General features: G+C 33.9%; 1 protein-coding gene across 2 annotated transcripts in view; it reads left to right on the top strand.

The window, feature by feature from the left end:
• The window catches only part of COL4A5 (collagen type IV alpha 5 chain), a 260,757-nt gene that overhangs the window by 233,265 nt on the left and 15,038 nt on the right, over positions 1 to 12,454 (top strand). Inside the window, exons 38-43 of one of the 2 annotated variants that reach the window (XM_047081902.1) lie at positions 588 to 668; positions 1,305 to 1,403; positions 1,959 to 2,009; positions 3,464 to 3,649; positions 5,366 to 5,374; positions 10,499 to 10,507. In XM_047081902.1, coding sequence (XP_046937858.1) covers positions 588 to 668; positions 1,305 to 1,403; positions 1,959 to 2,009; positions 3,464 to 3,649; positions 5,366 to 5,374; positions 10,499 to 10,507 — 435 coding nt within the window. The remainder of the gene's footprint in view (positions 1 to 587; positions 669 to 1,304; positions 1,404 to 1,958; positions 2,010 to 3,463; positions 3,650 to 5,365; positions 5,375 to 10,498; positions 10,508 to 12,454) is intronic. The other variant, XM_047081901.1, reaches the window with a different exon arrangement.

Consider the following 12,454-nt stretch of genomic DNA (forward strand, 5'->3'; position numbering starts at 1 on the left):
TAGAATTCCCAAACATTGCTGTGAGCGTCAAATGGTTTGGCAGGTTGTTTTTTTGTTTGTTTGTTTTTTGTTTTTTTATAAGACACACCATATACCTACTCTGACTCAGCAGTTCCATTCCTATCTAGGTATTTACCCAAGATATGTTAAGACATGTCCACAAAAATACTGGTCCAGAACTATTCATAGCAGTGTTACTTCATAATAGCTAAAAACTGGAAGTAGACCAGGTTTCCATAAAGATAGATATTCGTAATACATAAAACCTGACAAATGTCTGACAAATACCCAAATGGCTGACAGTAGATGAATGGATTAAAAAATTGGTATATTCATACAATAGAATCCTATCAATTCTACTACTGTAATGTTGTGGTAATTATTTTTATTATGAATATATAATAATGCCATGCTTGGATAAATAAGTTTAAAACTTATAATTATTCTTAAAAATATTACAAACATCAGCATCTTTCTTTTTTTTCCTATTCACTGTTTTTTTGCTAATACTATAAATTGTGAGTTTGAGTTGTAATTCTTAACACAATGCAGATTTTCTTTTATTATTAAATTGAACTCTACTTTAGGAACCCCAGGACTTCCTGGACCAAAAGGTATTAGTGGTCCTCCTGGGAACCCTGGCCTTCCAGGAGAACCTGGTCCTGTAGGTAAGCATGAAACCTAAGGATTTGTTGTTCTGTAAAACTAAGGCTCATACTCATTTTGAGAAAGTCAGATCATTTCTGGGAGTTGTGAACATTTTTAAGACAAGGAAACATGGTGATAATTCACTTATTTAGTATCATTCGTTAGGCACAAACTGAACAACTCTTAATAAAAGTTACTTAAAATTATTACTTTGGAACCTTATTTGAGGGGCTCTTTCCAGGGAGAGTTATTTCAAGTATCCTACAATAGTAGAAACTCTCGTATTTTTTAGAATGGCGAGGTGTAGCACTGTTGTTTGTTTGCTGCATTCTAAAGCAAATTACTCCTCATGGCCCCATCTGAGGCCTATAATGCACCCTGTTCCACTCCCACACCTTGCTCTCCTTGATATTCTACAGCTAGATTAAAATGAGAAACTGAAAATTTTGGGTACTGAATGAATAAGGCTCTTATTCTCATTAGCTTTTATTCTTTTAATGCCTCTTTTTCACAAGATTTTGTGGTTTAAAGGGGTGTCTCAGAGGTACTTTGTGGTCATTTGGATAGAACTATTTGAAGCTGGTATGGAAAGAATGGGGAATATGGAAGGAAATGGAATTGGGAAGATAGGTGAAACCTGCTGTACTCTGTTTTAGGTGGTGGTGGTCGTCCTGGGCCACCAGGGCCTCCAGGTGAAAAAGGCAGTCCGGGTCAAGATGGTATCCCTGGCCCAGCTGGACAGAAGGGTGAACCAGGTGCCATATTTATTCATTGTTCCTAATTTTCTAATTTCTTCTTTGTCTTCTTTAACTTTTGCCCTTTTTTCTCCACAATCAACTTATATCTTCTTTCTTAACCTCTAAGCTACTACACACTTTTCTCTTCCTAATTACCTTCTTGCACTCTGTACTGAGAATATTACTTCACATTTATCCATCAGGTTGCCTCCTTCTTATGAAAAACTCCATATACTTTCTTTCCAAGTTTTTCATGTGAAGAAGTTACCCAACTTTTTTCAACTTCTCTGGATGACCTCGTTTCACTATGCAATCTATTTTCCATTTATATATATTATCCATTTATATATATTATATGTATAATATGTAAAGATGTATTTAACACTTATCACAAGTAAAATATATTTTATACAGTTTTCTCATGTTAGAATTGTGATTGCATGTTGGAGATAAATCTTCTGCATGGTTCATATATGTAGTAGCACTTAGTAAAAACCTGAATGGTCCTAAAAAAATTGTCCTTGTTTCATTTATTATTATCTATTTGAGAGTTTTTGGTTTATTCCCTGACAGGTCAACCAGGCTTTGGAATCCCAGGACCCCCTGGACTTCCAGGACTTTCTGGTAAACTTTAATAAAACATGCTAAATCAGTCCATATAAAGAGAATATGTTCCAGCACACTTAATTTTCAATCTTCACCATTTGCTGTTATAAAATGCACATACAATCCCAGAAAACTCAAAGCTCAAGTTCTATCTTAAAGCAGTTCTTAATTAAGAATTTAGTATAAAGAATTGTGCTATATAAAAATGCATTCTTAAAGAAATTAACATATAGACATCTCTTCATTACTTTCATCAATAACTGCTGAGGAAATGATATAAAGCACATTTGCACGAAGAAGTAGATTTCACTAAATGTTTTAAAAATCTTTCAGCCAGGGAACACCTGGGTGGCTCGGTTAAACATCCGACTTTTGACTTTGGTTCAGGTCATGATCTCATGATTCAGATCAAGCCCCACGTTGGGTTCTGTGCAAACAGCCTGACAGCGAGAAGCCTGCTTGGGATTCTCTCTCCCTTTCCCTCTCTCTCTCTCTCTGTCTCTCTCTGTCTCTCTCTCTCTCTCTGTCTCTCTTGCAAAATAAATAAATAAATAAAATTTTAAAAAAGGTCTTTCAGTTGGAAAAAAAAACTACCACTCTTTTATCCCCATGGAAATAAAACCAAGGTAATATAAGGAAACTTTGTAGGAATATGTACCAATAATAAAAATTGAAAACTCCATATTAATATACATCTTGCATTTTGAGTGTGCACATATACATCTACTTTCTTGCACTTGTTCTTACTTTCATTGTAAGCACCAGAGAATTAAATGAATGACTGAATGTGTGTACAGGTATGCCTGTTTATTTTCTGAAAGGACCATTGGCTATTCTATGGGGGCTTTTTTCAAACCACAGACATACCTCATAGAAATTCCTATATCCTTCCCATGATCCCAATGTGAAAATTATTACTTTAATGTGCCACTGTTATATCACTTTCAGGCATGTTGGTGGTGTATAAAAAATGTTGAGAACAGTTTGTTTAGATTGGGATTCTAAATTTTGGATAGAATGGTCTTCAGAGACACACAGCAGCCGCTGAATATCCACGTCTTCATTGGTCTCAAAATTAGTCTCAAAATATTTGTTTAAGGAATTTCCTCCAGCCATCTCTAACCTATTCATGCCAATACTTTAAACTTCTCTAGTTTTTTATTTTTTTATTTTCTCACAGCTACTGATCATGTGATCATTGCTTTGTGCCCTAATACAAAGGGTATCTTTCAGGATCCAAGCTGTAATTGTTTTTATATTTCTATACATACTCTAATAAATATTTCTTATAACAGATTAATATGTTTAATAAAAAGAATGTTTTTAATGGGTTAGGGATTTGGCAGGAGATAGAAATGACCCTAGCACATTCTATTACTTGTTCTAATAAGAATGAATAGATTTAGCCTTACAGGCAAGCCTAATACTCAATATCATTTAATGTGTTCCCTAATGTCACTTTGCTTTCATAGGTCAAAAGGGTGATGGAGGATTACCTGGCATTCCAGGAAACCCTGGACTTCCTGGTCCAAAGGGAGAACCAGGCTTTCAGGGTTTTCCTGGTGTGCAGGGTCCCCCAGGCCCTCCTGGTTCTCCAGGTCCAGCTCTGGAAGGCCCTAAAGGCGACCCTGGGCCCCAAGGTCCTCCTGGGAGACCAGGTATGTACATGAGTGGTGGGGGAATGGTCTATTTATTAGTTAATTTATTTCATTTTGCTGGCAGGTTATTCAGTCTTTGGGACTTTAGAATCTATAATCTAAGAACATCTTACAAGTAAATAGCTTGTTTTATACCTAGCTCCATCTGTTTCTCTGGCATCTAATCATTCTCTTCATTAATGCCTTTCATCATTTACATAAAGTTGAACTAAAACAAATCAACATGGAAGAAAAAAGAAAATTGTGGATTTATTAGTCTTTTTATTAAACATAAAGCTATACTGATAACCTGGCAGCAAAATGCCCTCTGCATTTTTAATGTGAGCTTCTCAGCATGTCATCACAGAAATCATTTTAGTGGTCACCCCATAGATGCTTGTGGTTCATACCAAAAGTGTTGCTATGGTTCTGTCATATGATCAGCCAATGTCACCAAGCACAATAAAAAAATTTTATCTTCTCTAGGAACTAGGCAATCAAATTTATCCTCAACATCACAGCATGATTAAATTGAATAGCCATCTCTTCATACCAACTTCATGTCTATACCTCATTTGTCTTATGTTAACTGCTCTAGTAGCCTCAATTTTGCATCCAAAGTTTCACTTTTCATTTTGTGTATGTGCTGTGTCACTTCATTTTGCTAAGTTTGGAATGCTTGTACTCATCTGGGATTAATGTCGCTGAGCCCAATCACTGGTGATAGATTATTAACAGATTTTTGGGACTTGATATTCAATTTTTATATTTCAGGTAATTAAAAATTTGGCCTTTGTGATTTAAAATAATAAGAGAAATCTAAGGTTAAAGAAACAAAACAGTTGTCCTTTTATCCTTTGAAAGTCTGGCTCATTTTTTAATGTACTTAAAAATGAAAATTTCCATTTAAATTATGATAAACTCTGAAGTGATTGGAGTTAATTTTAATAAGATATGCTCTGAAAACATGAATCAAATGGGATCACATACTTTGTTCAGAAGGTCATTTTCAAAACCAGATTTGATCTGATCTGACTTGATTGTTTATACAAGGTGTTTAGAGTTTTACCTTGTTTTCACTATTTAAGACAACCAGTGAAATTCTCCTCAGCCATATTAACTCTTACATGTAAAGAGTTGACACAAATATCTTGCTTGATATGCATGCAATAATTATAAAATAAACCAAACTATTATCATTTTTTTACATTTTAATCAGCACTCTGGTTATTTGTTCTTTACTAGTAATGAAGGTCACTGTTGAACATTACTGTCAACATAAAGACATTAGTCACAAAGGTGCTTAAAAAAATTAGTTTCCAAAGAAATAATAACAAAAATAGTAGGAAGAAGAACACTTACCTGATGAGTAGTTTGTGACTTCTCATTTGTTCATAAACTACAAATTAAAATGGAGTTTTAAACCTAATTGATCATAGAATTGGTTGTTTTTGTCTGAACTCATTGGTAATGGTTATTATAAAAATGATTTTTTTTGCCTTTCAAAATATGTCACATGTGCTGTTTTTATTTTAGTGCTGATGCTAACTGGTAATAATTTGGTTTGTATACAGATGCATGAATATGAACTTTCATAGTATTCTTTTATTGAATTAAAGTTTAACTTGAAAGAAGTTAGTGTGATGCTTTAGTTTCTTGATATTGCTAACAATTTTGATATTTTTCCTTTCCGTTAATGATGACATTGGGCCTTGGTGAACTTTGATCCCTACCCAGGTCCTACAGGTTAGCTCTTTAACTCCAAAGTAGTAACTGCATGAACTTTGAAACTTTTTTATATTTTTATATATATTTATATGTATGTGTGTATATATAGTTATACATATATACGTGTATGTATATATATGTATATGTGTGTATATATAATTCTCTCTTTCTCCCTCTCTATATATAGGTACAGATATATATGTGTACACACACACACACACACATATATATATATATATACACATATAATACACATATATATCTGTACCTAATGCTTTCAAGTGTTTGGATGTATTTTAAGAGCATATATGCCAATTCAGTTCTTACATGTTGGTCTATCTCTGAAACTTGAAAGGAACTTGTAGACTCCAATGTTTCTGTCTATTGGAGTAACCCAAAATTACCTAGTTAGGAACATTAATTTAACATTTTAAAATTCAGATGTTTTTGTCATTTTTAGCCAAAAATTTATAGTACCCAAAAGTGTATTGTATGATATTTTACTTTTACCTTCAGAGTAGAGTGTATTTCTTATTTTTGTTTTATATCTGTTAATGTAAATGAAATTGAGCCATCCTTCACAAAGGTATTCTTTTTTTTAAGTTTTAATTTAAATTCCCATTAGTTAACATACAGTGTAATATCAGCTTCAGATACAATTTAGTGATTCAACACTTAAAAACAGCACACAGTGCTCATCACATCAAGTACATTCCTTAATCCCCATGACCTATTTCACCCATCCACCCCACCTCCCCTCTGATAACCATCTAATTATTTTCTATAGTTAAGAGTCTGTTTCTTGGTTTACCTCTCTCTCTTTTTTTTTCTCTTTGCTTGTCTGTTTTGTTTCTTAAATTTCACGTAGGAGTGAAATCATATGGTATTTGTCTTTCTTTGACTGACTTATTTTTCTTAGCATTATACTCTCTAGCTCTGTCCACATCATTGCAAATGGCAAGATTTCATTCTTTTTGATTGCTGAGTAATATTCCATTACACACACACACACACACACACACACACACACATGCACCACATCTTTATCCACTCATCAGTTGATAGACATTTGGGCTGTTTCCATAATCTAGCTGTTATAGATAATACTGCTATAAACATCAGGGTGCATGGATCCTTTGAATTAGTATTTTTATATTTTTTAGGTAAATACTTAGTAGTTCAATTGCTGGATCATAGGGTAGTTCTATTTTTAACTTTTTGAGGAACCTCCATACTGTTTTCCAGAGTGGATGCACCAATTTGCATTCCCACCAATGGTGCAGGAGGATTCCCCTTTCTCCACATCCTTGAAAAGGCATTCTTTTTTAAGATCCTGCAAATTCGTGTTATCAGATCCTGCAAATTCACAGTTCTTGACTTGCCACAACTCTTGTAATTTTTCAAATCATCTCATCTTCACATTTTGGGTTGTCACAAAGTTCTAAATTCTACTGCTATGAAAATGGACTAATAGGTATGGAGTAAAAAAAATTTCCTTACAACCAGCACAGAATAGAAACCTCTTAATCTTGTTTCAACCATACATATAAAAACAGTACACACCAAAGAACAGTTAATTGCCAGAAGTTGTCCAATGGAAAATTGCTGATTCATAGTGAAAGATGTTACCCTAATAGGAGTAAAAAGAACCACAAATATCTGAATGTGTTTGTTATTTCAAGATAAATAGGCCTTTTCAAATTTCTAAGGAGGAACTACAAGGGGGAAAGTGTATTCCTGAGTTCTGACTACTGGGAACGGCTAGAAATTTAAAATTCATGATTTTTCAAGTTTCTTTTTAGGAAGCCATCTATCTCTATCTGAACTGATTCCCCAGTAACTTACTCCTACTTGCTACTTAATTCCTTCCGCAGACCCATAATTTCATACAGCCAGAGTATCTGATGTAGAAGAGACCTAAGTTTTACACTTTTCAAACAGATATTATTCACCAGGCACTTGTTAAAGATAGCAATACAAGTTTTACTTAAGACAGTTGCAGTAGGGCACCGACAGTTGCATTAGGGGAGACAGACTGAGCTCGATTCTGAATACAACAAAGAAAAATGGGGATTTATGGTCAACCAGCAGAGTGAGGGAATAAGTGAATGAAAAATTACTAGAAAGAAATATCAAGGGAAGGTAGATTCTTGCTAAACTTGCCTTATAGAATCCTTACTAAAGTCAGGCCAAAGACTTAGACATCAAGGTTGGGGGATGGGGGGCTTGATCAGATATCAACAGTGGGGTGACTCTCCCTAAACTGACATAGCAGGATTCTTGCTAAAACTAGACTCAGCATACCAAGAACAGGGCCCAAGGATTGAGGCCAGGTTGAGAAGAAGGCTCAGAGGAGCCTGTCTAAAGTTTAGTCAAAGAGAGAATCTTTGTCACATTTGAGAAAACAGAGGCCCAAAGATGTCAAGAAGCTTGCTCAAGGTCATATGGTTAATCGCTGGCATAGCTGGGAATCTGACTTAGAGCTTTCCAGTGCTCTTCTGTTAAGTGTCTGCTTTACTAGTAACACACATCATCCTTCTACAAGGGCAGTTATATGGCTCAATGCTTATGATCTGACTTTTTATTCTAGTTATAATAAGTGATGAAGCAAAATGGACGCCAGGGTGGCTCAGTCGGTTTAGTGTCTGACTCTTGATTTCGGCTCAGGTCATGATCTCATGGTTCATGGGGTTGAGCCCCACATCAGACTCTATGCTGATGGTGCAGAACCTGCTTGGGATTCTCTCTCTCTGCTTCTCTCTCTCTCTCTCAAAATAAATAAATAAACTTCAAAAAACATAAGCGATGAAGCAAACTTGCTTCTGCCATCTTAGGAGACTCTTAGTTATAGGAAACTGGAGCTTGCCTCCACTCTCTTGTTTTTGTTACCTCATATATTCCATCAATCCCTATTAACTGCTTCGTGTGTTTTTCCAAAATGGATGTCATCAAAAAGATTAAGACAAGTGCATACGATTTAACTATCACCATGATAAAGAGAAAAATTAAAGCATACTTGGAAGTAATTTTGAATACCCCCCTGTCTGACTTGCATAGACGTCTGCTGCCTTGATCACTTCCAGATTTTAGTGGTGGCTAGAAGAAGATTGCTTTCTTCTGAGGCACCAGAATATATTCAAAGAAGAAAAAGGGAAGTAGCCACATTACTTTAAAAGCAATTTGACATCTTATTTACCAGATGTACTGTAAATTACATAGTTATTGGAACCTAGTGTCTACAGTGTTCTCTTCTTTGCAATAGTGGAAGACTACAACCTTAAATGGAAACTGGATTTAAAATTTACTAATCAATTCATCAGCTTATCTTTAGTTATTACCACTTATGTCCAAGACTTTAAATTTTCTATTTTATTTTTTCAGTTACTTTGTTAGGTCATTTGAGAAATAATGCTTTGAGAGCTCCATGTGCAAAATTGACTTGGCATATAACTCATTAAAATTTTACCTCTTAGAAATTAAGATCTTAGAAGTTTTGCTATGATACAATCTGAAGTTTTCCTTGTTACCTACTCAGACCAAAATATATATTTCAGTGACATTTTTCTAAGCATTCTTGTATTGGTCCTACTATAGCATGCAGCATGCACATAGATAAAATGTCTTTACTCAAACTCTGAATTATCTTAGGTAGGAATTATATTTAACTAATTGTGTGGCCAGACTCTTCTCAAACTGTTGTCATAAATCAGTTTGCTTTCTGAATTCCAAATTGCCAAATGCTTTAAAAGTTTTATTACCTGGCAGTAATAATAATGTTTTATATTTATGTGACATGCCACCATTTACATAATATAATGTACTTTTATTATAAGCTCATTAAAGACAGAGTTTGGGTCTAGCTAACCTTTGTGTTCCCTGTAGCACCTTGTACATGGAGATATCAGGTCCATATTTTCAAAATTCAATTTGATCTTTAAAACAACTCTGTGAGGGAGGTTCGGGCAGATAACACTGTTCGCATTATGTGGGTGAGAAAACAAGCTCAGAGAGATTGAATTGTCCACAATCCCATCGATATAAATAGTAGAACCAAGAATAGATCCTAGGTTTTCTAATTCCTAGGATTCAATTCTCTAGCACAATTTATCCTCTCTGCTAACCTCAGTGTTTATAAATCATAGCAAGACTTGTAAGGAAAGGAAATTGTGTTTACAGTTAATTAACATTAACCAAGAGTGGTCTTATTTGTAGGCTTTTTATCTTTTTATTTAATGATCCTTCTTTTAATAGTTAATAGACTGATTTAATATGTGCATTGAATAATAATAAAGTAAATTTGATATTTTCTGTGGTTTGGGGTAGGATATTGCATGTCAAAATATTTTAAAGTACCCTTTCACTGACGGCCTTCACATTTTTGGAAAATTTGGCTCTTTGTATTTTAAAGTTCAGTGATGAACAAATATATATATTGGTTTTTCCCTGAATAACTTGTTACAAGTAATAATGCAGAAAAGAAAGCTTCTTGATGAATTATGAAAAAAATCAGAAGGTGGCTACATGGAATGATTTTCAAAGAAGGCAAATAGAAGTACAGTTGGTAATGGCTGTTGTGTACCTGTATTTTAATTTCTCTATTTAGTCACCTATGATCTTTGTATTTTTGTCTAATGAGCCTTTTAAAGTTAACTGTACCTCTTTGAGGCAATCTGAACATATCAAGAAGTTTGCATCGTGAGTTTTTCCTAGGAGAAGCCAGAGGCCAAGATAAACTTAAACATTTATACAAAATTAACCCTTCATGAAGGGAATGGAAGGCTATCAGCGAAATGGTACTGTCTTTCCAACTTTAATGTTTGAGATGCTAACTTTTGGAAAGCCATGGTAGTAGTGTTAACATGATATCTGTAGTAGAGTTTTCCATTTTTTGAGTTAATGAAAACTAGCAGCTTATTTCCTATAATAAGCTCTATTTGAAAATGTTTGTCTCTCTATACTTCTGTATGGTTCTGTTTGCCTACTGATTACGCTGTAGGTATGAGATATGCTGGCAAAGAGGATTATTGTTTAACTTGTGCTATAATGTGAACCACTTCTAACTCATAATCTTATTTTGTACTGTGTGATGTCTGATACTGCTAACATCGATCTTTGAGCTTTGGTGAACTCTGATCTTCCCAGGTTTTCAAGGTTAGACTCTTCACTGGTCAATTCTTTATTTTTTTTTTGAATGTTTTGCATGTGTGATAAGAGAAATGCAGTTTTTTGTTTTTGTTTTGTTTTGTTTTGTTTTTGCTATAACTCAGAAGTCATTGAAGGGGGCTGTTCTCAAATACTACCTGCTCTGGTATTTAACATATTGGTGAAGGTAATGTTAGTTGTTTATAATCAAGTTTGAAATGACATTAGGTCTTTGTGGCTTCAATTGTTTATAATAGGTAATTCTTACGTGAAGACATGTTGAATTTTAAATGGATATACACTTATTGTTATCTTTAAGACTGCGTTAAGATTTTCAGTCAGGTATCTGGCCCGTTTGTAATTTCTGCATATTGATATTATTTTCTTGAAGTTTGTTGCTTGACATTGCTCTGATTTATGTTTATGTCGCTATTTTCAAAAATGGAAGAGCGTAGCTGTTGAGGACTTTAAAAATAAAATCTATATGTCCCTTATATCATTAGCAAATCATTAATTTAAATTTGAGGGACTCCAGAATGGCAGGTATGAATTAATAACATGTAAATTTCCCAATATCTTATTTTAATTGCAGAAAGAACAATGCCCATAACATGCCTACTTTTTTTTTTCAAATATTCTGATAACTTTTCAGCCTGGGGAAAAGAATCATAAAAGATTCCCTTTTTTTCCCGATCTTACTCTTACTTTGTCATTGTTGGGCTGATTAACAGTTTATTTTTTTCCTAATAAGATGATTTGCTACCTGATTTCTAGTCCAAATTATACATTATGGATGAAAGCAAATAGTTTTGCTTAGAAAACCCTATCTAAGGGGTTTGAACTCAACAATTGCTTTTCTTTGTTTATTTTAGTGTAAAGTATTCCAGCCCTTTCTTTATGATCAGGAAGGGAATTTCTAAGTGTGTCTCTCTGGTTGCTGGATTTGGCTGACTATATAATTTAAACTGCTTAAAGATAAAACAATTGTGCTCTTGTGGACCTGCTTCCTCTTTCTCATGTGCCAGATAGAGTAGTGTTATCATATGAAATAACATAGAAATAGCTGAAATATTTAAAATGGGCTTATATTTCAAAGATAGGTTCTTTAAGTTTTACTAAGAATGAAGGTAATAATAGTGATAATAATTTTTAAAAGTCTCTTTCATAATTCTTACTATGTGCCAGGCACTGTGTTAAATAATGTATACATATTATCTTATTTAATCCTTGGTACAACCTGATAAAGTAGGTACTATTCTTATTTCCATTTTAAAAAGGAGGAAATTGAGGCCAAAGAGATTAATAATCTTGCTAAAGTCTAGCAGCTAATGATTATTGGAGCTGGGATTCCAACCTAGCATTCTAGCTCCAGAGCCCAGAGTTCTTAATCTATATGCCATGCTGCCTTGTTAGAATATAGTCATTGATTCTGGGTCTTAGGAGTATTGGAAGAGAACTAAAGTCTGAATTTTATCTCAGATCAAAAATATGACCCTTTGTCTGTAGGTAAGCATGAATTCAGGTATTCTAAATTCATTTGCCTATGATATTTCCTTCCAAAGTAATCACTATATATTTTCATTTTTTATTGAAACCAATGAAACACTAAGATAACCAGAGGAGAAAATGTGTAAGTGCTTTTACCTGTTCATTACTTAGTGCTTCATAACTAATTTCTTAAGGCAGAACTAGATAGTCCTAGCTTCAATCACTGTGTAGCAAGTAAGTAACAGCTATTTCCCACCTAGTGACAAAAGATGTGACCATTCACAAGATCCCCTTGGTTGCTTCATGGACCTAATATCTTTATTTAGAATGAAAAGTTAAAAATATTGTATAAGGAAAAGAACTTAGCAAAAACCCTATTTTAAATAATTTTATTTATTCACAAGACATATGCAAAATTTTTCTTCACAAATAATTTAAATGAATTTCTGACACTAAAATATTACCGTA

The sequence above is a fragment of the Lynx rufus genome, unplaced genomic scaffold (genome assembly GCF_022079265.1).
Source record: "Lynx rufus isolate CCGP_SWC_20201006 ecotype Redwood Valley unplaced genomic scaffold, mLynRuf1.p SCAF_19, whole genome shotgun sequence".
NCBI classification, from domain to species: Eukaryota; Metazoa; Chordata; class Mammalia; order Carnivora; family Felidae; genus Lynx; species Lynx rufus.